This window comes from Leuciscus leuciscus (assembly GCF_965113295.1).
Source record: "Leuciscus leuciscus genome assembly, chromosome: 13".
NCBI lineage: Eukaryota > Metazoa > Chordata > Actinopteri > Cypriniformes > Leuciscidae > Leuciscus > Leuciscus leuciscus.
This window is the reverse complement of record NC_138737.1, coordinates 15349393-15374440: the sequence shown is the minus strand read 5'-3', so window position 1 is coordinate 15374440 and position 25048 is coordinate 15349393. Positions and strand designations below refer to the sequence as shown.

At 37.5% G+C, this 25048-nt stretch overlaps 4 protein-coding genes across 5 annotated transcripts; 1 reads left to right on the top strand and 3 right to left on the bottom strand.

Annotated features, from left to right (window-relative positions):
* Positions 1 to 357: 357 nt before the first annotated feature.
* Positions 358 to 6981, bottom strand: amt (aminomethyltransferase). The gene is made up of 9 exons (XM_082188635.1): positions 6714 to 6981; positions 5411 to 5578; positions 5139 to 5219; positions 3900 to 4031; positions 3531 to 3609; positions 3236 to 3381; positions 2554 to 2734; positions 2328 to 2483; positions 358 to 1432 (listed from the first exon to the last, which is right to left on the bottom strand). The coding sequence occupies exons 1-9, from the start codon at positions 6822 to 6824 to the stop codon at positions 1257 to 1259; spliced, it is 1230 nt and encodes a 409-aa protein (XP_082044761.1). The 5' UTR covers positions 6825 to 6981; the 3' UTR covers positions 358 to 1256.
* A 157-nt stretch (positions 6982 to 7138) lies between these two features.
* LOC309512914 (uncharacterized protein) lies at positions 7139 to 14468 on the top strand. Its single transcript, XM_082188647.1, has 4 exons — positions 7139 to 7625; positions 10856 to 10999; positions 11085 to 11288; positions 12843 to 14468. The coding sequence occupies exons 2-4, from the start codon at positions 10867 to 10869 to the stop codon at positions 12992 to 12994; spliced, it is 489 nt and encodes a 162-aa protein (XP_082044773.1). The 5' UTR covers positions 7139 to 7625; positions 10856 to 10866; the 3' UTR covers positions 12995 to 14468.
* A 185-nt stretch (positions 14469 to 14653) lies between these two features.
* On the bottom strand, positions 14654 to 21311 carry hyal3 (hyaluronidase 3). The gene is made up of 4 exons (XM_082188634.1): positions 21156 to 21311; positions 16371 to 17305; positions 15172 to 15261; positions 14654 to 14991 (listed from the first exon to the last, which is right to left on the bottom strand). Exons 1-4 carry the CDS (start codon positions 21208 to 21210, stop codon positions 14731 to 14733), a joined length of 1341 nt encoding a protein of 446 aa, XP_082044760.1. The 5' UTR covers positions 21211 to 21311; the 3' UTR covers positions 14654 to 14730.
* On the bottom strand, positions 18170 to 22087 carry naa80 (N-alpha-acetyltransferase 80, NatH catalytic subunit). 2 transcript variants are annotated; one of them, XM_082188644.1, is made up of 2 exons: positions 21926 to 22087; positions 18170 to 19338 (listed from the first exon to the last, which is right to left on the bottom strand). In XM_082188644.1, coding segments are annotated over exons 1-2 (873 nt in total). In that variant the 5' UTR covers positions 21928 to 22087; the 3' UTR covers positions 18170 to 18467. The 2 variants fall into 2 exon arrangements, with proteins under 2 accessions (XP_082044770.1, XP_082044769.1); XM_082188643.1 differs by lacking the exon at positions 21926 to 22087 and adding an exon at positions 19954 to 20000.
* Positions 22088 to 25048: the final 2961 nt, after the last annotated feature.

Here is a 25048-nt window from a genome sequence, read left to right as displayed (position 1 = left end):
CCTCCTCTACGGAGCACACAGCAGCTGGGCATTATGGGTACTGTAGTTCGCTGTGGGAATTCCGACTGACTTAATTCTGTGACAGAGGTAAAATTGAGAACTACATGTCCCATAATGACCAGCCATTTAGAAATGTTTGGATTTGCAGTCTGCTGAAAAGTTACAGCTTTATAAACTTTTTCTGCTTGAAAACAATAAGGACGCTAATCAGTACTGTCAGTATATGCTGACATTTATGGTTTTATGTCGCTAGTAATTCTCATAGAATGAGACGGTGGTACACGTCACCGGTGTACAACATCGGCCATTAAAATCCATTCACTCCTTAACAAGTTAATTATTCACAATATCAGTACGCACTTTTTTCTGTTTATTAATTTACTTACTAACCAACTAAAATTACTCATCGTAAAAAGTTACATACTTTACACCCAATAGTCATAATAGTTATAACAGTCATTGTCTGCAAATAACCCAAATCTAATATATTATAATTTCTTTTCAATATATTTTATTTTAAACCACAGCCCACAGTACAAACAGTAGTATCACTGTATTACTATATTACCAATCAGGTAAAGGTTTATAAAATTATATAAAATAAAATTGTATTATTTAATCACATACCAAAAAAACAAATAAATGTAAATGTTCTTTCAAACAGAAAGGTTTCACAGTGATGTGGTCTGAAGTTAAAAGATGATGACATTAATAAACTATACCTGATAAATTAGGCACTTTTCTAATATATCTCATTCAGACTAATATTGTTAATAATTTTACTGTCTATCATAGAACTATGACACTAAAGAAGTACACTGGCATAAAATGAACCAGATGTGTAGAAAACTTTTTAAATGAATCTTACAGAGTTCTCTTTAAAAAACAAAACAAATCACCTTCCCACACTCTCACAAGTGCTCTATGTTAGACACACACTAACAGCAAGTGGCCCTATCCCACATCCAGAAAGTCCATTTGATTTGAATTCCTAGTGAAGTGGCCATAACGTTGTGCAATTATTACAAAATGTTCTGGAATGCAATTTACTTAAAATAGCACAAAAGTAAATTGTGTGTTTAAAGTTTGCATTTGTGTTTGCAATATGGAATGCTCAATGTTGATGTGTGTCTCAGGCTTTACATAATCTCTAATGTTGGTTTCCATTCCAGTGGTAATCCAGTGCTAAATACTTCCGAACAGATCTACGACAGACCCTCTCTTAAACGCAGACGGGTTTATGATCAGTAGGTCTACTAGCCCATGTAATACTTGGTGGGCACGAATGGCATCTTGCTGACCACTGCTGGCACTGCTTTTTTCCTCACTTCCACCTGGATTGATGTGCCCACTTTACTGAAGCCAGCTTCCACATAGCCCATGGCAACGTTTTGCTTGAGGCAGGGGGAGGGGCATCCACTGGTGACCTCACCTAAAATAAAGTGGGCGGGAAATAACATCATATGGGTTTGAAAAGACATGAGGGTGAGTAAATAATGATTTTGAACTATTCTTTTAAAGTGCCCCATTATGCTATTTTAAAGGTTCCTAATTTTGTTTTGGAGGTCTGCTACAATAGGTTTACATGCATCCAAGGTCAAAAAACACTTTAATTTTCTCATAATATACATTGCAGCTCTTATATACATTATACTCTTTTCTCACAGTGTCTGAAACGGTTCGATAAAGGATTCGGTCTCTTTAAACCCCTCCTTTCCGTGAGCCTACTCTGCTTTGATTGGTATGATGGCCCAGTCTGTTATGTTTGGTCTACCGTTTACGGCGCATGTCGAGAAAAAACAACAACAACATTACTGTATCAGAATTCAGCGCTTCCTCTGTACTTACATAGTGATACAAACTCAGTTATAATGGTGTCATCTTTACTATATTAATTCAAGCCCAAGTCCTCATCCTTTGGAAGTGCATGCAAAGAGAATTTGCTCTCGCAGCACAGAAAAGAGCATCTTCTCAACATGTCGACAACATGAACCAAACTCTTCCAAGCCTCAGCTACAACTACAGGTCATGATGGCGGGTCAAAGTAGACATTGTTTGCGGGCAGCTAATGAAGACCTGGCACTATGCAAATTTGTTACAAACCTACGTAGGTTCATGCAGAAACTATGACTACATTTTAAAGTCGTTTCAGGCAGTTCAGACTCAGAATCAGTTCTTTCTTTTGGGAGACAATAACTATCGTCCACTTTGATCTTTGAAACTTTGCAGACCTTTTACATTCTCAAACAGCTATACTACACAATACATGAAAGGTAATATCTGAAAAAGCATAACAGTGGCGCTTTAAACACAAATGCATTTGTTACCTATAACCCTCCCATCAGTTGACAGGATGGGTGTGTGTTGTCTGACAGGTGGTCCAGTGGAGATCAGTCCCACTCTCTTTCTCTGAGTCTTTGCCTTTATTTGTGGAACAATAATGTCAGCACCAGGGAAATCTAGTTCCTGTCGACGGCGCTTACCTTAACACAAACCAATAGATTAACACCCAATACACTTTCATGAGAACTGAAAATATAAGTCTTGACGCACCTATAGTCCAGACAAGACTTGCTTCCACAGGTGTGGTGGTCTCATCAATGTCATTGCCATAGAGACAAAGTCCTGCCTCCAGCCTGAGACTATCTCTGGCACCGAGACCAGCGAGTTTCACCTCACTATTGGCTAATAGCTTTTCAGTCAGCGAGACTACGTCTCCAGGTGGTACTGATATCTGAATAAATCATGTGTACAGACAAGAAATTAAACTTTACATGCAAGCAACAAAAAATAAAGACAAACCAAGCCCTGCCAAAAAGTGTTTAAAACTAGCTACTTATTTATGTTAGATAATTTTTTTTTTAGCAGATCTAATAGTTCCTATATTGGAAAAACAAAATATGAGATTTGAGCCTCTAATTACTTATAATAGTCATGTTTCTGAAATAAGTATCTTATGCTCACCGAGATTGCATTTCTTTGATAAAAAATACAGTAAAACAGTTATATTGTGAAATTTTATTACAATTTAAAATAACTGTTTCTATGATCCTTCAGAAAACACAATCCTCCAGAAAGGAGTCGAAAATTCTGATTTGGTGCTCAAGTAACATTTCTTCTTATTATCAATGTTGAAAACAGTTGTGCTGCTTAATATGTACTTCACAAACTTCTGAATGGTAGTAAATAATATCAGGATAGTTGTCATACAATCAGATGGAGATCACACACACACCTCAACTCCATCCTCCCCTGTATATCCGCAGCGTGTGACCCTGCAGCCCTGGATGCCAAACACTGTGGTCAAAACACTGGTCATAAAGGTCAGCTTCCTGAGGTCATCACCCACACCTTTCTGCAGAACCTGGGCCATTGATGGGCCTGCGTATACATGAATAAACAAACAATCAATCAAATGCCTGAAAATGTACATAACACATTTAAAACACACACACCAATGTATTCTAAAGGAATAAAGCAGGAATGTGGACAGTATTAACATGCAAGTATATCACAGACCCACAACTTACCCTGCAGAGCAATGAGACCTTCTTCCATGAACTCCAAATCTACATCATAACCTCCTGACTTAAACTCCTGCAGTCTGGCCTACAAACAAACACAAACTTTTGAGCAAAAAACACATGCGTGCAAATAAACATAACTACTCATAAATAAACATTAAACTACATTAATGAATCAGATTCATACCCAATAGTATTTAATAAAACTGGAAATGAAAAAATTAAGGAATTTGGATGCCTTAATATCAGGTTAATATAATCTTTGCAATATCTACATTACTTTTTCACAGTCATTATTAAAAATATTTAAATGCCATGATCAACCAATCACAATCAAACGATGAGCATTTTTTATTTTCATGAACTTTTACTGGCCTGCATATGAGCAGAGTCTTTGTCTGCACAGCCAGCATTGGAGACAACATACAGGTACTCCTGATCTGTCTTGGTCACAATCAGATCATCCATGATTCCTCCTTTAGTGTTTGTGAAGAGGGAGAGAGTGCCCTAGGGAAAAAAATTGTTTTTTTGGATGACTAAGCAATTTTTTATTATTATTTAAAGCTGGCGTCTTTTCTTCCCTATTACGATGTATATCTAAATGAAACGGATTCTCAAACAAGAAAAAATGTAGGGCAGAACTTGACTTTGCCCGTTGGGAATTGATTGCATTGTTGTGGTTTGCTATTGATGCAATCTCATGTGAGTGACAGGTTGGAAGTAAGGAAGTGAGGAATATATTGAAGGGAATACAATACGTCAATATTTTGATGTCTAGAGAGAAACACAATGAGTTTGAAAATACAACTTCCAACAGAGATCCATTACTTTTCAATTCATTTGACAAAAAAAGTAGCTTGAATACCTCTGCTCTCAACTACTAGAATACGGACATAACTTTTACTCCATCTTCTGATCACACTGCAAAAAAAAGTTCTTCCACAGTATTTTTGTCTTGTTTTCCAGTACAATTGTCTAAAGATTCTTAAATTAAGATGCAATTACTGGATTCTGTAACAAATTACTGAAGGGACTACCTCACACTACCTGGATTCTCACAAAATGAAGTGAGTTTACGCTTACAACAAAAACCAATATCTGACAATGGGCTCAGAAAAATCAACTTAATTCAAAGGTAAGTTTTAATAATTTATTGACAGATATATGTTCTTTTAAGCATAAATGCACATCATTTTGTTATTCATTTTACATTTGCATCTTAAGTATATAAGATGTTTAGATATTTGTTTTGGAAAACCGGACAAACTTATGAAGATATATATTTTTTTTTTTTTTCAATGCATGGAACATTTAATGCCATAACTTTTTTTCATTTAAGACTTTCTGTTCTGATTTTAGACCCTTTTAAGGCCTTAATTTGTGTAAGGGCAAATTAAGACTTTTTGAGACCCACAGAAACCCTGGAACTTGCAAGAAGGAGGTGAAGTTATTTTGATTAAAGATTTCAAGGGCACATTCATTTGAAAAATACTGATGTGCACAGATAATTCATTTATAATATATAATGCAATAATATTCCATAAAAAAAAGTATCCATTTTGATTTAATAGTGACAAAATTTTTGGTTATTACCACTCTGTGTGTGCATCATACCTGGTTGTCTTTTAGTTCAGCAATGTCTCCAACAATCAAAGACTCTATAAACTTCACTCTGTCTCTACCATAGACTTTCGTCTGAGGAGAAAGCAACAAATCAGACACATTCAGACGCACTTCACACTACTACCTCATAATACTGAATATCCAATATTGTTAGGAATATTGGCACTTTAAACTGATGGAATTTTCATATCACACAATTTTTTACTCTATTAAAATCAGCATTGGGCAAACAAAGGCAGTACTTTGAATGTCTACACACTGACCTGCAGCATGTGACTGACATCGAAGATGGAGCAGTGCTGACGTGTGTGCATGTGTGAGTTAATGTGACTGTCTTTGTATTGCACAGGCATACTCCATCCCGCAAACTCCACCATCTTACCACCCTGAGCCCTGTGGAAATCATATAGCGGGGTCTTCTTGGGTGCCACCTAGATACAGAGAAAAAGCAGTGCAAATAAATCATGTGGGATAAAGACAGTTAATATTTATTTAATAATAATAAAAAAGTATAATATTAATCGTTTTTTTAAAACTTTAATTTCCATGGAATCTGATATGTTGTCCAGCATGGGTTTAATAAATAAATTCCACAATGAATAAGATCATGTGCGTGATACTAAATCAGCTTATGGTGTGGTACTGTGACCTTTGACCTCAAGGACTGGCTCCTGCCTATGTGTCCAGCCACTCACCACACATTAGGCCACATTAGCTATTTACAGTTTACGAAACCAGTCCAAAGTCAACTAAGAAGTCTGAATGAGAGACTAGGACACTATCTGATCTACCGAGAGTGTGTGTTTGAGACTTTATCTTTATTACTTTAGGTGTCACACACTGTAAAGAAGTTCAAGAGAATTCAGTGTCCCATGACCCTATTACCAGTTAAATTATTTTAATATTAATCATTGCAATTAGTACACATGTACTTTTCATAAGATCATATTATTTGAGATACTAAAGGGAATATGTGGTTTAATTAATCTGTCACACCATGGGATCATTGGAAATGAACAAGCAAAGGCAGAAAGAATAGCAGCATGACCTAATATATAATTTAAAAAAATTAAACAGTTCATGTATATCTGTCATAAAAAAAAATAAAAAAATAAAACTCAAACTGCGCTACTCATTGTCTGCGTTTGATGACGTTACAGGGTGTTCCGTACGAAATAAAATGTTGCCAACTGAAGTGAACTTCTACAAAGAGAGCCGAGAGAGTGAGTGAGAGAGCAGTGAACACTCCGTAGGGACACTATTTGAATAGGGGTGCATCAGTGTGTTTCAGTGATTCAGAGTGAAAGCCGCGAGGACCCTGAACGGATGGACGCTCTCGTGCTCTTAATTAGCGCAGCAGCTCGAGCGGACACTGGCAGCAGATGCGTGTTCCTCGCGCATGAACGACTAAACTAAAGCAATACATTCAAAATAAGAATTACACTGAAATGCACCATGCAAACTTCCCCATTATACATCTTTAGTCTTTTTTCACGGTTTTGCAAAGACTTTGGTTTATTTGAAGTAGTTAGCAGATGATTTTGACGACCCCAGTACCGTGCATACCTCTGTGGAAGCTTGTCTGTCTTGCCGCCCCTTTCCCCCCAACCCGACAGTCCGCGTGGTTTCCCTTGAAAGTCGGTTACAGAGTCCGTTTGCTAAAGCCCGAGCAAGCATGTTGTGTTTTGGTTTAGTTTCACACAAATTCTTCAAAGCCCAGCGCAGGCAACACGACCTCACTGTCAGCTCGTTAGAACTCGAATCACTCTCGTAAAAGCAGAATCACTGCAAAACAAGGAGCGTGCCGTATAAATTCAGAGAATCCTGGGAAATGTAGGCTAGTTAGAATACCTGACGTGCACGTGGAGTTGAGAAATTCCCACAGCCCATAAGAATATGGCGCATAATAACATAAGAAATATAATATTAGAGGTGACCCTTATAAACAAACAAATATGGCAACGTACACTTATTTTATCTATGAATCTGTGACGCTCGATGTGAATCTTAACTCGTTCTGCTAGCTATAGCAAACCAATTCGCTAGTTTGTGAAACACAATCATTGTTGTAGTTTTTATTCTACCCCAATCCTAATTGAAGAATCTAGTGGATATAAGAATTCCTACTATTAAGCTGCATATCAAACTCTCTTTAACGCTATAATGTCAAAGTTTTAATGCCTGGATCACAAAATACACACAGTCTGCATGTTAGGCTACTGAATGATTATTTGGCCCCAAATCTATAAATAACCTCTCTTCTCGTCCATGAGACTGTAGCTATTTTTGGTCTGGGGATTTTGAGCTGTGTTTAGGGGTAGAGGTGCCAGGCGGACGAGACGGGCACAGAACGTTCAGACCGTATGAGAAGAAGACCATCCAAATCACAGCGGCTTTCTCTACCCTTTCTTTTCGTGTTTGTCCACAACCCAACCACGCAACAGGCGTCCACTAGCGTTTGATGAAGCCAGTCTGAGGGTAAGTTTACACACGCACAGGCATCAAGACATTTGTTACGTAGGCTATCTGGGCCATAGTCAAGGCCGGATTTACCACCGGGCCGATTGGGCCGGTGCCCGGGGGCCTCCGACCTCTAGGGGGCCTCCAAGACCCCACTACTGTGTGACCTTTTTTTTATTTATTTTTTTGTTTGTTTTTTATTCAATTAAAAGAAAATTAATTAATGAGTTTGTGTGTATGTGTGTTAACAATAATTTATTTGCACACAAAAAAGTATGATGATCAGTTTTTTGGCTGTGTCGGCTGTGTCTGATGATGACGAGCCAACTTACCGCGAAAACTGTTGATAGCGGCAAGAAAAAATACAACAACATGGATAAAAAACGGTGGAGCCACAAAACGCAAAGCTAAAGGGGAGAAGGATAGCAGAGAGAATTTAATTTGGAGTAATATTTCAACCATCTCCACTTTTTTCAAAAGTCGACTCGGACTCATCTCTTCAACCGGAGTCGATTGTTAACCACACCGGCGGTGACGTACATTACCAGTTTGACAGCCTCAAAATGTAGGCCTATCTATTACTTTTTCCCTAATTAAAAACCCTGATTTTTAGATGCCCGGATCGGCGAAGAAGCCTAAATCTGCGTCCACCGCCGATCCCAGATAAATAATTCTGATTTAGCTAGAGCCCAGCACCCACACCACCCCTCTTGTCCCTGTTGCTTTTTAAATCATGTAACATTGTTGTATTAATGTTGACGGTTCATTTTTATGACCAGATACCCGTTCTAGGCTTATCAATGCATAATATGTGGGACTCGTTCTCTAGTTGAGGGTAACGTTAGGCTTCTTTCAATTAATATTTCACATTTTAATAGTAGCCTATCTTTCACCTTTTTCCGTCAGTTCACTGCAGAGAAGTACGGAAGCCCTGAACCGCAACGTAAAAAAAAAAAAAAAAATATATATATATATATATATATATATACACATAGTATTTCGAGATTAAAGTCGAAACATTTCGAGAATACAGAAGAAGTTGCGTGAGCATTCATAACAGTGCGCGTCCACTAGCGCAGAGCGCGTGTTTCCAATTCATTACTCACGGTGTGTAGCCTAATGCATGGCACCTGTGTAGAATTTCCTTTTGTTGAAAGCCCAGATAAAAGTAAAAAGCTAGCCTACTATTTTGTGTAGATCCATGTCCGACGCAGTTTGAGTTCACAAGCGCATTTCTTTACACACACGCACACACAAACACAGTGGACGCGCCGCACGCGCACCGTTATGAATACATGTGTACAATGTGAAACAACGGCAAGCACACATGCAACTTGGCCCCCCTCACCCCGTTTTACAGTTTTTTTTTTTTAATCCTCAGGTTGTGCTCAAAACCCTATAACACTTTTGATGTTCCCGGTTAAAAATGGCCAGCCTATAAAAACTTTCATTATTATAAAAACTTGCACTTGTTATGCTATATCATCACCCAATATTGGATTCAATCTTTTTGTCAGCTTGTTTTCTTTAAATTAGGACCAGTTTTATATTTCTATTTGCATCTGATTAATCGTAGGCCTCATCTATCTGAGAGTAGGCTTCTCATTTTGGTTAAAAAACTGGCGACCATTTAAAGTGAATTGGAGTGATTGAAAATAAGAGAAAAAAATAGTTTTCAGGAGCATGTTCATTATGTTCGTGTACATACATGTGTGCTTGCAAACATCAAGCCCTTGGACCTGTGCATGTGTGGATGCACACACACACTACCCAAACACACACATGTTAAAACACACAAACTTTTTTCTGATTTTGTTCTGTGATAGTTTCCTTTTTGTCTTTTGTTTTATAGATATTTATAGATCTCCTTTGCTGTCACAGTTAACATCACAAGAAATGGAGTTGGAGAAAGTGGTTTTGATTTAAACTAAAGAAAAACCCACAGCTTCCTTTTACTGTTTCTAAAAATTAAGATGCTGTGTTAGTTTGGGCTACGAGGGGGGAGGGGGGCCTCCAAGATTTTGTGCCCAGGGGCCTCTGCTTTCTAAATCCGTGCCTGGCCATAGTAGAGACATCAAAAAAGTTTAAATTAATTCACCCTATCTCAGTTTTATCTATTCAGCCAATATTCTTCTGAGACTATTCGAATGAGTCCTGGTTTAGAGTAATAATGATGACATGTTTGGTGAATGCAGTGCGCTTGTGTTTACTGTCTTTATCTGACGTGTATAAAGGGTTGAACATTTTGAGTGGCAGTGTGAACAGTATCAAACAAACAAACGTCCCTGTTTGTTCAATATAGGAGCATATCACTGCTGTTTCCAGGCTTTGAAAACGTACAATACAGGATTTTAGTCATGCATCAACGTTGGCAAAATGTTTGAGATAAATATAGCTGTTAAAAAGAAACAGCACTATTGCATCACATGGGTAAATGCAGCATATTTAACATCAATAAAGCTGCACTTAACTGTAAAACTATATGGTGTTAATTTAGTGTTTATTCATCATGGGGTTGGAATATGTAGTCATTAACACATCTAAATGTCTTCTGCTCTTTATTTGTTAGGAAGAATAGTTCACCCAAACATTCCAAGACTGGCATCATTTATTCACTCTCATGTTGTTATGATGATGATGATGATGCCTGTATGTGTTTCTTTCTTCTGTTCTTTCAGACAAAAGAAGATATTTTGAAGAATGTTGGTAACCAGGCAGTTGACGGTATAGCCATAGCCACAGACTTCCATAGTAGGAAAAAATACCATGGAAGTCAATGGCTACCATCAACTGTCTGGTTACCAATATTCTTCAAAAAAAAATCTTCTTTTGTGTTCATCAGAAGAAAGAAACGCATTTTGGAACAACTTGAGGGTGAGTAAATGATGACAACATTTTTTTAGCAAATGTTGGGTGAACTATCCCTTTAATGGAAACACAAAAGGAGAAAATCTGAAGACTGTTTTCCTTGCTCTGTCCCATGAAATTCCAATTACTGTTATCAGCTTACTGGAACACTTCAATTTCAAGTTCACATAGGCCTATGACAAAGCTATATAGACCATATGGTGCTTCTGTGTCTGTAGCCAGTCCCCATTAAATGCAATTGCGGGAAATATTTCATGGAGGAAAGAAAGTCATGAATGTTTGGAATGGCATGACGGAGGGTAAATTATGACAGAATATAATTTTTTTTAATTTATGTTTTTGAATATTAAAATCAGGTTTGCATTCTGTCTGTTTCTCAGTAGTGGGAGTGATGATGAAGTCCATTCCTTCTCCTCCTCCAGCATTTGTTCGTGTCAGCGAGCGAGACCTGACAGAGATTGAGCTCCATTCGGTCGATTCCATCAATGACCTGCACCGCACACACTCTGAACAGCACGGCAAAGGTATTTCATCGTGTAAGAGACTGTATGTATGACTTTAAAATCCTTGTTGGTTTCGATACAACTCAAACCTACCCCTCACTGGCAGGTGTTCAGCCACCCCGTCCACCACCTCCTTCCTCCAACGGGAACCTCCAGGTGCAAGATCGGGCAGTTGTCTATCAAACTGGTCAACCAGCCTGTATGAGCCGACTGAATGACATTTGCACTTCCACTAGACGACACTATTTCTTAGCATGTGCAGCCATCATTGCGTTCCTCCTCATTCTCATTCTTATCTTCAGTTTTTTAGGTGAGAATATCTGTTTGTTTAAGCTAATTAATGTGTTTTAAGGCAAAAAAAAAAAAAAAAAAAATTGTTTTGGCTTCAATATAAGTTAAGCTCCATTTACAGCTTTTGTGGAATAATGTTGACTTATACAGAGTCCCTAAGGGGACACAATGATGGAAAACAATATATGAGATAAAAGGAAAAATTATATTTCAATGCTTTTGTGTTCTCTCGCAAAAGTATTGTGTTCTCCCGAGAAACTTTGCATTTTTACTGAGCTCCTAAAGGGACATGGTGATGGGGAAAAAATTATGTCAGTGCTTTTGCGTTCTCTCTCTAATGTTTTGCATTCCCCCGAGAAACATTGCATTCACTCGCAAAATGTTTGCGTTCCCCCGAGAAACTTTGAGTTCAGAAGTTTTGCGAAGGAAAGCAAAGGTTTGCGAACTAATGCAAAGTTTCTTGGAGGAACACAACATTTTTTTTGAGCGAACACAAAGTTTCTTGTTGTTAAAGGGTTAGTTCACCCAAAAATGAAAATTACCCCATGATTTACTCACCCTCAAGCCATCCTAGATGTATATGACATTCTTCTTTCAGATGAATACAATCGGAGTTATATAAAAAAATGTCCTGGCTCTTCCAAGCTTTATAATGGCAGTGATCGGCTGTATATTTTTTGAAGTCTATCAAAGTGCATCCATCCATGACAGTGCTCCACACAGCTCAGGGGGGTTAATAAAAGCCTTCTGAAGTGAAGCGATGCATTCTTGTATGAAAAATATCTAAATAAATATAAACTAAATAAAAAATAAACTAACTAAATTAACTAGCTTCTGGCAGACGGCCATATGCATCGATTTACGGTGGAAGAGTAACCCTTGGCATGACGTAATGACGAACGCTGAAGCGCAGAGGATAGAGCAAAACACCAGTCACGAATTAGAAGTCTAAAATGACATGTGTGAATGAGAAATGTCAGAGCCCTATTTGTTTGAACCGCGAGAGGCGTCAAAGCTTACGCTACTCCTACATCCTACGTCATACATGCGTCACAAGTTACTCTTGTGGCGCAAATCGACTTGCGTAGTATGCATGCAGTCGTCTGCCGGAAACTAGTTATTTTAGTCGATAAAATTTTAAATATGGATATTTTTCTTACACGAATGTATCGCTTCACTTCAGAAGGCCTTTATTAACCCCCTGAGCTGCGTGGATTACTTTTATCATGGATGGATGCACTTTTATGGACTTCAAAACAGAAACAACCATTCACTGCCATTATAAAGCTTGGAAGCCAGGACATTTTTTAATATAACTCCGATTGCATTCGTCTGAAAGAAGAATGTCATATACACCTAGGATGGCTTGAGGGTGAGTAAATCATGTGGTCATTTTCATTTTTGGGTGAACTTGCCCTTTAAATTGTCAAAATTACTTTCTGTGGTAATCCTCATTCTACGGATGCTGTGGACTGAGCTTTTTGAATACACTGAACCCGGACTATTAATTTAGAGGAACTGTTAAACTGTTGTTTCACCAAATAACATCTGTTTTCTTTTACTAACCCTCCAGTCCAGCAGAGCAGTGCTCTCCACACACTTCTGGAGATGGTGAAACAGAAACAGGAAACAGCTGAGGAAATCTCCCAACTCTTACAACAGCTGGAGCTGAGCAGAGACCATAAGAACATATCACTCGACAGCAGAAACACTTCTGCACTGTGACAACACTGAGAGAAGAGCACGGATTATGAGTCTGCTAATGATCCAGAACTTTACGTCAATGTGTGTGATTTTCTGTCTTCTTTTACAATTATCTTGCTCAAAAACATTCACTTAGCCTGGTTGTGGAGTGTAAACAGACAAGTAGTGATTTAAGTGTTGTAGTTTTTTACCAGTATTGTTTTGTACACGTGTTGGCAACTTGCTACATTAGTTTCACTACAGAAAATGATAATACAAAACCACACTAGGAAATTTGGAAAGAATTTGTCAAATATATTTTAATTAGTTAATATCACTGTAAACAAACATATTAGATTGTGACATAAATCATGCTTGATCAATGATGTTTTGAATGAGCAAGAACATTCACTATGGTGAGCTTTTGTGAGTGCTTTTCAGAGCACAATGACTGTAAATAATTATATAGACCATGATGTTCTATTTATGAGAAAAAAATAATTTTAAAAGAATTAAAGAGTAAAAAAAAAAAAATTCTACATGACATGGATCTTAAATTTTTTTCGAGTTTTTGAAGCACTTTAAAGTTGACATGAAATCAAAATTGACTTTACTATTAATTATGTCCCTGGTCTTTTTGTTTATGATTTATCTGTGCTTTTAAAATGACTTTCTTGTTCTGCTTATGTCATTCAGGCCATGGGGTTAGAGTATAACAGTAAGGTTCCAGAAGAAAAAACCCATTTGTTTTCCCCATAAGAGAATGATAACTTATAAAACTTTAAAGACAGGCCTACTGTGAGCTAGGAGTTTGTTAATTGATGCACTGTGTAAAAAAAAGAAAAAAAAGTCGCTGCCTTAAATTTTTAAATGCAATCAACTTAGATGTATAGTCATTTCAACTTAAATTACATTAAACTGGCTTAAACATTATTTGAATTTGTATAACTTATAAAATAAGTTAAGGTAATGTAAAAACATATGTTGTCATGACTTACTGATCACATAATTGTTTTTTAACAGTGTGGTATGTTTTTGTTGAAGCCACCATTCCACATTATTATTTTTTTTATAACAGCGGTTTATTTTTAACAGAATGACTTCTGGTTAAAAACTACATGCATGATTCTGCGATTAAATCTCCACTAATCAGAGAATCGAAACAAGCAAATCAGGGCAAAAAAAAAAACATTCTAGTGCCAACCCACTCCCATAAAGTGCTGCGAATGACGTAACCAAGTCTCCCTAATCAAACTACTTAAATATTTATTTTTATTTCAATAATATAATTTGCAATGAGATTGTAGTTCTTCTTCGCCTAATTTGTAAGTCGCTTTGGACAAAGGCGTCTGCTAAATGACTAAATGTAAATGTAAATGTAAATTATAAAGCTGTTTAAGTACACAGTCTTGAACCTTTATTTTCAAATACTTTTTTTTGCTTCAAATTATTAAGTTGTGCTTCATCTCGTAGCATGTTGGTTTGGTTAATAGCTTATAACTTTTGAACACTTTTTTTAAGAGTCCCTACAGTAAAAAAATGAATGGGAAAAAATACTTCCAGAACTGTTGCACTCAATTGGATAATGTTAATAAACAGCTAAATAGCTATTTAGGCACTGTTTAGCAAAGATTCAAATCTGACTCCATTCTGGTATGTAACACCCACTTTTCACCATCCAACTAATTCCTGATAGTCCCATTCAACATTTTTTTATTTTTTTATTGAATATCCTGTTTAACTCATAAATGTCACATTGCAGAAATGATTGCACATTCTTAGAAATTATTTTGATCACATTGTTCTCCGCTCCATCCTTCATAACACATACACTTGAACTTTGACCTCATGTCGCTGAGAGGAAGAGCTTCATGGGTACCATGTAGAGGGATCATGTAACCCGAGTGAGGGTCCTGACGAGCACAGCGTCCCTGGGAGTTACACATTCTTTCGCTGCAGTTCCTCACACTGGCCTGCAGGGCGGTGACATACTCTCCTAATACTGAGCTTAGGTAATCACGCAAGAGGGCGCACTGCCGCTGGAAAAAGACAGAAACTTATTATATATCATAACAGCTCCAGCAATGACTAATGATGAGGCATGTGCTAAGTCTAATATAGAATATTATACATTTTCAGTTTGTATATGACACATATACACAGTTTGTATATATCACACAGTGGTAAATCCAGACCATAAACTTTCACACACAGCTAACCTTGGACTTGGCGAAACTCAGCTCGCCCCATAACACAACTCCAGCGGCACCTAAAGCAGCGCTCTCACCTAGTGTGTGCTCCAAATCCGTCTGAAAAGATACACACATATTATGATAAAGTTGCACACAATAATATAGTTTTTAAAGTCAGATCAGCCTAAATGAAGGCACTCTAAGCTTGAAACGAAAGTATGTGAATGCTTTACAATGGGTCAGAGCAAGTGTTGTTGAAATGTTGTTTATGAAATAAAGCTAAAATACAATAAAATATTAATATAATTAAATAAATAAAAACTTAAACCAAATGAAAATTAGACATGTTTGCTTTGCAAATAACTGAAATAAGTTAAGAGTTAAGTAGGCCTATACTAAAATGATAAACTGAAATAAAGGAAACAAAAAAGAATGTTAACTGAAATAAAATGTAAATATTAGATGGAAAAACTAGTACAGTAAACCCTGAAATAAAAATTTATTAAAACTATTTAGAAATATAAAATAATAATTAAATGACAACTACTAGAATGTAAACTAAAATTAAGTAGAAATTTTAATTAAATAAAAGCTAATTGTAAATATTAATAAAAATAGCCATAATAAATAATACTACAATAACAGTGGTAAGAACTAGGGATTCACAAATGTTATATTCTGTCTGTTTCTGAATTATGTTCATATTCTCAATAACCTATAAATGTCTTATATAAAAATGCTTTAATATTTGGTATAAATAAAAGAACACTAAACACTCAAATGAATCATTTTAAATGGATATTAATTTTGAAATTTGCTAAAAAATTACATTTAACAGTGTTGATAAAATAATGTTTTTTAAAGATTACCTTTGATTGAATCTATCGCCCCCTTGAGTACGGAGGTTAGTTACAGAAACAGAAATACATGCCAAGTTTGTAGAGTAATGCATTGGTGTTATGTGCTTACAATTTATTGGCCAAGAATTCACATACTTGAGCTTGGATCTGGGCTAAAGGAGAACCATCCACTTGAAGATGAGGATGAAGTGAATCACTATTACTGTACTGGGCAAAAGCTCGGAACTAAACCCCCTCCTCTTTCAGTGTCTATTCTGGGTGGAGGTGAAGAGCCCACTAATGCATGATAAGACTGGAGCTCGGAGCTCTGACCTTCACAATGTGAAACACTATGTGGAAATGGTCAGGGTGTTCTTGTGTAGGTACCTGATTCAGGAACGTCAAAGTGTGTGAGAACGCCAGTCTGGTGTAGGGAAAAACAGGAAGTGCTTCAGTGCCAAGTGAATGCTGGGATGCCACTCGGAGGGCCTCAAGTACACGATGTCTCACCATTAGTTGAGCATGTGTATGTCCTGCCAGCTTACGCCACAGATAAATGCTGGGATACAGGGCGGTGGAGTGTTGCCATAGAAACGCCAGTCTATCATTCAAAATCTCTGTGCCATTGTGACACTGCCCCGTGTAGCCGCTTTGTCCTTGGCCATGATTGTTATAGCAACCGGGAAACCCATAAAACCCCCATAATCCCTCTGGGCAGAGGCGAACACCAAGGCGCAGAGTCTTTTCCATAAACGCTCTTGCCGCTAATTCAAACTCAGCCTTCGCCTTGGATTTCACTTCCTCCTCTGACATATCTGGATGTTTCCACCTAACCAGCTTTTTCGAAAATTTCCGATATGCAATTCTGGCCCCGAAGTTCCACATCCATATGGGCTGCCACGCCTCCCAATCTAGCACAGCTAATCCGCTGAACATCCGTCCCAACACTTCAATGATCTGCGCCTCAGCCAATGAGAGATGAGCCTTTAGGGATCCTTGTTGAGGCAGGCCACCATTGACTTTTGACCCATGACGGTTGATGTAGGGGTAGAGGCCCAGACGGCGCTGATAAAATATGCTCATATTCTGACCCTGAAATCTCTGCTGTGAGTTATGTATAATGTTGTACTGGCGCAGCGGCAGGGAGACTCCGTACCGACGCTGACATCGAGCTGTAGGCATATTCCAGATCACTGAAAAGCCACGCCTCCCGATGGCAGACTCCGCCCCCTGAACCATATTCTGAACAGGGTTGCTGGGAAACAAAATGGCTGACAGCGCTAAGATGAGGATGGGACGAATAGAAGATCTCAAATGCATGCCTATGAAATACACACAATTAGTGTCATTCATTAAGTGACATACCTTGCAGCAAATAATCTAGAGATTAGTCTGGAACTATTCAAATTGAGTAATTAGTTAAAGAAACAAACTCCATTATTAAGAAAAAATACTCTATCTAAAACTGCTAATGCTTTTATAATTCTTTTTACACCACTTTTATGAGCTCATGAGATATTACATGGAAGGTTTGTACTGTAAAGATGCACTGCAAAATTCTGGCTTCTCTATCACAATCTGAGTTTGAAACATAAAATATCATTACATTTTAAAATACATTTATAAATATATCTAATATGCACTGATCCCTCTCTGCTACATACATACATACATATACAGTCTCAGGGTGCTATTTTTCTTTTTTCATTCTTTATTTTGCAATTCACAGGTTTAGTGCAATATATTTCTTATAACTGATGTATTTAAAACTTTCTACAAATTGATTATTTTTGTATTATACTGTATGTTTAATATTTGTGTCGTATGTAACATTGTTTGTGTTGTATAATCTGGCACTTTCTAATTTCGTTATACATGTTTATAATGACAAAAAAGGTTATCTAAATCTAAAAGAATATTCAAATAGAAAACAAATAGAAAAATAGTCATTTTAAATTGCAATGATATTTCACGATATTACTGTTTTACTGTATTCTGGAGTGAGCAGCGAGCATGGAGACTTCATTCAAAAACATTTAAATATCTTCCCGACCCCAAACGTTTGAACAGTCGTGTGAATTTTAACATAAAATCCCAATATTGATAAAAAGGAAATGCCCATAGAAACATTACACATCAACAACCCAACCTCAAATGTGATCCTATTAAATGACAAGCACAAAATGTGAAGATACAGAATGTTTTAATTTTTATTCTTTAAATAACCATTTGAAAGCAACAGAAAATCTCAGCAAATACATTTCCTTTAAGATGGTTGTGATAAAAGATTTACCTTTCAATCATTTTTAAAATATAAAAACAAAATAAATAACAGTTAAAACAAAGTAAACTCTGATTAAGGCACAATCAGATTGTCACAGTATTTCCAGTCTATACAGTTCAAACAAGATTTTCCTTGAACCTGTAAACACTGTTTTTGTGTATCCCTGAATAATTACAGGCTGAAGGAGTGTAGCCTGAGTTTCAGATGTCCTTGTGCATCCAGAAGATGGGCAACCCTCTGTTGTCTGTGTATGGCGTTTGCTCCAAAGTCTGACTTACTGGAACCCAGGATGACGCAGGACAAGATGGAGGAGGTGGAGGAGCAGAAATAGGGGGAGGAGGACAGGAGAGTAGAGGAGGAGGTGGTGGTGGAGCAGAAATAGGGGGAGGAGGACAGGAGAGTAGAGGAGGAGGTGGTGGTGGTGGAGGTGGTGGAGGAGGTGGAGGAGCAGAAATCGGGGGAGGACAGGAGAGTAGAGGAGGAGGTGGTGGTGGAGGAGGTGGTAAAACAGAAGGTGTAGATGGTGCAGGATTGTTAAACATCTTAACATCACTCTTCCTCTCTTCCTCCTCGTTCTCTGTGCTTCTACAGAACTTGTGCAACACCTCCATAGGCATGAAGGAGGCCAGCGTCCCGACACTTTGGACAGGTTTGGACAGCACAAACCCCAGATGGGCGTAGAAGTGTTGTTTATCATGGGTGGTTAGGCACAATCGGGTGCAGCCCCGTCCTTTGGCATACCGTTCAACAGCCTCCATCAGGATACGGCCGTACCCCTTCCCTCGCAGCATGTCGCACACCACCACCGACTCCACAAACAAACTACGGCTCCCAAGCACACGGGACAAGCGGGCTTGGCCTATTAGCTTCTCGTCTTGACTCCGCCTCTCCCCCTTCAGCAGCAGGAGACACACAGGATAGCTGTGGCTCGACTGGCGGAGCGAGTGAATTCGCGCCCCCAAGCTGCGTTGCCATTGGGCATTGAGTAATTCAGCACACGCCTCCACTAAGTCCCAGCGCTCATGAAGAGGTTCGGTTCGAACTACTGCGCAGCTCACGTCGCCATCGCACCTGCACACACGCCAAGGACACGGGGTCAACACTGGGGTCAGAGAGTGTCGCTTTTGAACAGCTCAGGAGTTATTTCGCAGTTTAAAGCTTTCTTTTTTTCTTTACGTTAATTTACTACTAACCCCCGTGTTGTTTCAAACCTATATTACTTTTTTCTTCTGTGGAAAGACTATATTTTGAATTCAAACATATTGTTTTGGACCGCACTGACTTTCATTGTACAGAAAAAGACAGCTTTCAGTTCAAAATATCTTCTTTTGTGTTCCACAGAAGAAACTTCAATACAGGTTTGGAATCACGTGAGAGTGAGTAAATGACATAAATTTCCATTTAAAGGGATCTTACACCCAAATATAAAATTTTTCTTCCTCCGTCATGAGCCATGCAGTGTGCAGAACAGAGGAGTATCCACTTGATTTCTTGAAAATCACTTATTTTCTACAGTTATTTCTTTAACTTGTTGCAACAGTAGTCAGTTGTTTTCAACGCTCAACAGTTTATCACATCACTTCCACGTGTCATTTTCACATGCAGACAAAAGCTAGATTAATAAAATCATTGTAAGTAATTCTAAGCACTGAAGCAATAAACACAAGCAGAAAGAATGGCAACAACCTTTCATGAGTAGTTTTTTTCTCATAGCACATTTTCTCTGCTGAAGTTAAAATAGCAGAAGAAGCTGTGGTCTTGATGTGTGGTTATTCAGTTTGTCTGAATGTGTGATTCCTGTTACACCACATGGACTTCATGCTAATGTGAACTAGTCTAGAAAAGAACACAACTGTAGATAGATAAAAACAAAAATTAGCTTTGAATTTTGTGTTCAAGTTCAGACTAGACACATTTTCAGTATGTCTCTGAGCTATGCAAATTTGCTGGTCAGAGTTCACCAAATTCAATAACTTCGGTACAAACTTCTTCGCTTTTGCTTGCATTTCTATTTATGAAGGGAAGTTAATGAATCACCCAAAAATGAGAGTGAGTAAATGACAGATTTTTCCTTTTAAAGGGAATATTCTGCCATCAATTATTCACCTTCGAATTATTCCAAACCTGTTTTTTGTATGGGGGAAAAAACTCTGAAACATTTTTCAAAATATATATTTTTTCCACAGGAGAAAGAACAACATACGAGTGAGTAAATGACAGAATTTGTATTTCTGGGTGAACTATCCCTTTATATCTAGAAACCATCTAATATGATGTTTTCAATGCACCTAAAGAGCAGGGTGGGCAGTGGTCGATATAATTCTAATATATAGGCATAATATAGCAGTTCATGACCAATCATGTTCATGTATGTTCAATGATAAGCAAAAAACAAAACAAAAAAAAACAGCTGAAATGAAACAAACTTCTATTTTAGATTAGTTCACAAATGGAAGCACAGTTTGTTGACCAAGGGGACAAGGTTGTCGGCTGATAATCCCCAAAATATCGGCCAATATGATTCATCACTAGTTAGGACATTTTAATTATGAACAGAACCCACACGTATAAAAATAACACGCATTTCTCATCTTCTCTTGCTTGCTTTCTAATCTAGTTTTCTAATAAGCCTGGCATTGCATATTACAAATATTGCTGGCTCTTTGACTAATTGCTTTTGTTCCTCTTTTGAAAGTCGCTTTGGATAAAAGCAACTGCTAAATGCATACACGTATAAAATGTAAATGAATGATAGTAATAGTGTCCATCAATGGACTAACAAAAAGGATGCAAACTCAGATTCAGCATGTCAACATAAACCATAAAAAAACTGAAATCTACCAAAACGAAAACACAGAAAAGTTTGAGAATAAAATAAGCAGCCTCACCTGCGGTGCTCAGAGAGACAGAACTGTCAGTTAATGTTTCAAAACTGTCTCTCATGCAACCAAGGGTTAAAATCAGGAAACAAGAGGCTTAAGCGATCCATTTCTCTTTGAAGCTTCCTTTAACACTGGCCTGGAGTCAGTTTAGCTGGTATTAATTACTGTGGTTTTAGTGTGAAGAGACTGGTTCTAGATCAGTAATGAAAGGAAACAGCTTTTTTTAACTTCACCATGCCAAGTGTGAAATGCTGATAGGAGGTGTGTGGGTTTTTGAAAGGGTTGTGCTATAAATGTTTGCAGGCCTTCAACTGAGCTCTGGTTTTAAGCTGAACCTTGATCTATTTGTTCCTCTCTCTCAAATAGGGGTGTATTCAGGATAATTGGAGAAAAAAATTCGGTCATCTCAATGGCGAAAATAGGTGTCCCAAATTCACCTGTAGCCTAATCTCCAAAGTGGGAGTCATTCATCGTCAAAAGCAATGCAACTCTCTGACAAGAATTGAGGGGAGTTTGATTTAACATTTTTAAATATGACAAGAGCTTATGTGCTCTCGTATTACGTTTATAAAATGAATTGCTAAAAGCTCCTTCTTTAAAACAACATTAACAGCATGCCGGAACAGTCAAGAGCACAACACGACAGACTTAAGTCAGAGAAGTGAACAGATAAACAAACACAGCAAGCGGTTACGATTCCCGTTCGACTGCTTGTGAGAGACACATGCAATTTATTTTGGATTTCGTTTATATGAGTTCTAATCTGTGATACCTACATGCTGAAAACTTTATCGCTGTCACATCAGCTGTCTTTAGAAATCTTCCTCTTCTTCTAGTGGAGTAACGTTAGATGAAACAGCACGAGTCGATTTACTGCCACCTACTGGACCAGCTCTCCAGCTCTTACACTACATGAGTACATAACCTTGTGCATTCTGGATGATCGATATTATTATTATACCATTTATTAGTTTGTGTTTTAATTATAACTATACCATATAATAATATTTTTACAAGCCCAAACATTGTAATCACATAAAATGTGTATGTCTTCTTTAGACCAAAGTATACTATTTATATTTTTAAAAGTGTTTTTAATAACCAGAAGAAGTCGTAGGCCTATATATATTTTGTATTGTAGGGAATAATGAATATCAAATTATTACTTGTAAAATTACAATATGTGTTCCAAAAGTGTTACAATGTAGCCTAGGCTATACTATTATGCAAAAATAAATACTGAAATATTTTTTCACTCTTTATTTATAAATTACTGGGCTACCTGAAAAATGCTTATTTTTATGACAGATTTAAAAAGTTTAAGATTGAAATGGCGCCATGAGCTTTAGAAGAGCTAGCGTTCTAAACAACTCTTTCTCGTGCTTAGTCTCTTCGACTCCACGTTTAATAGGCCATTATATACGAGTACGTAGAGGCTCCGCGGATGATGTAGCTATGGCTGTTCTTTTCGCGGGATAAATGACGCGTATCTTAGTAGGAAACTCCATGTTCGCGCTCCGTTGGACGGGGTGGTTATTCTCTCTAATTAAATGAGCTTTAATGCTTTATAGCTCCCACCCGACCCCGTCCGATCACATAATGCTTGTTAATCCCGGCTATAAACCTTATTTACAACACGAGTTCTTCTTCCAAATAATGAAGAACATAAATTACCTAAACATTATGCAATAAAATTGTAAAACACTTCAGGGATAGTTCACCAAAAATGATAATTCTGTCATAATGTAGCCTACTCACCCTCATGTCGTTCCAAACCTGTATGCGTTTCTTTCTTCTGTTGAAGACAAAAGAAGATATTTTAAATAATGCTGTAACCAGCAGTTGACGGCACCCACTGACTTCCTTAGCCTAGGTCTATTTTTCTTTTCCTAATAGAAGTCAATAGCTCCGTCAACTGTCTAGTTGCCAACATTGTTTATCTTCTTTGGTCTTCAACAAAAGAAAGAAACTCATTCATGTTTGGAACAACTTGAGTGTAAGTAATGACAAAATGTTCATTTTTGGGTATCCCTTTAATGATTGTGTTGTCTTGATTTAAACACTTAAAAAAGTAAGATGGAAACAAGTAAGATGTTATGTAACATCCAAAGTCTTACATAAAACTAGCATACACGCAGAATACAAGAATAATAGTCCTCTAGAGTCAGACCCGATTGCAAAATGGAACTTAAGAACAGTGACAGGTTTTATGATCATCAATGACAGTAAAACAAATACTATATTGACTTCTGAAGCATTTTTGTTATGTTTACATTCTTTTTTTGAGGGGCTTTTCTCAGCAAATACTGATACAGGCCGTTGTGTAGGCCTAAGTGTTATTTCAACTATTTAAAACTATGCTCCCTACCATGACAAGGTCTGTGGATTCCACTGAAAGCCAAACAGCAGGACACAGTCACGGTGCTGGAGGACAAACCTTGTGACAGGGACCCTGCAGCTCTAGTAGACTACATTTGTTGCAAAAGTAATATAAACGCTGCAAGTTAACAGTTGCCTTGTTGTGGGACATTTGATATACAGTACACAGCATAAATGAGTGGGAACACCCCATCTGAATCTAAACAAATTAAGCTATTTCTCTTTATCTAAAGACATTTTAGGGTTCCTTCAACTTCCTTGTATATATTATAATGTTCTAGCCAAGCGGCAACATTCTAATCTGAAAAATGAAGCCTACCCGGAAGTGCGAAAAACTGCAATACATCGAAAATCCGCTAGGGGAAGGTCCCAAAAGGGAGCAAATGTCCATACACCCCCATGTTAAAATGTCCGTTTTCACAGCATAAATTCATGTTTTTACAGGTTGGTCCCATGGACTTTTATTGTATTTTTCGATAGGTTCCGAGTGCCTGACAACTGTGAGGGGGGTGAATTTTTTTCTAACTCGTTAGTTTAGATCGTATTTAGATATAAAATGTATGACAAATAAGGGCGCGATTGACAGCTTGATTGACAGCTGACAACGAGCATAGGCTGCGCCGAGTGGAATTCCTGAAATTTGACGTCTCGGCCATGATCTGACACAACACATCATACCTGTAAGTTATCCTTTCTGAACATTTGTATTGAAATATGGCGCCGCCCATACCCCCCATAAACGGCCTCAAAACCGTTCTTCAGAAGTCTATGGGTGACGTCACAGACGCTTTGTCCATATTTTTTACAGTCTATGGTTCTAGCAAGTCTGGTAGATCCATTACCAAAAAAGCTTGTCAATATTAATCAGGAAAATAAGATTTTCTTATCAAAAGTCATAAAATGTTGTTGCAAAAAAGTTACAAATAAAACTAAATTTTCTGGTGCAAGATAAAAGCCATTTTTGAATTAACAAGTGAGTATTTTCAACCAAAACATTTAAATAGGTCTGATTTCTTGACAGTTAAAAGTGTTACATAGCCTAGTGAATCATTCTCAGACTAATGCTGAAGACAATGGAACCAATTGGGTAAGACTAGTCAGAGCATTTCTTTGCCCAAAATGGTACAGGAGAATGACCAAATCATTTTTAAGCGTGAACATCAACATATAGCAAAAAATAATATAGAAATTCAGAAAGAATGGACTTGTGACAAGGTCCTTGAAATAACCAGGCATTCACTTCAAGCCTTCATTTCGTGATGAGTGAATTTTGCTAAGAAAAGAGCAGGAAAACACCAGCAAGTGTCTTTTGAGAAGAGTGTTTTAATCTCTCACAGTAGGACGCAACCAGACTGTTTCAAGTCACAAGTAACCTGTGAGAAACTAGAGACAAAATGGCTCAGTTGCTCAATAGAACCCATTAGAAAGTTTAAAACAAAGTAACAATTTGATATTTTACTCTCAGGTAATTGTAGGGAAAAGCAAATGATAATCAATAAAGGCACATTTCCATCAACTCA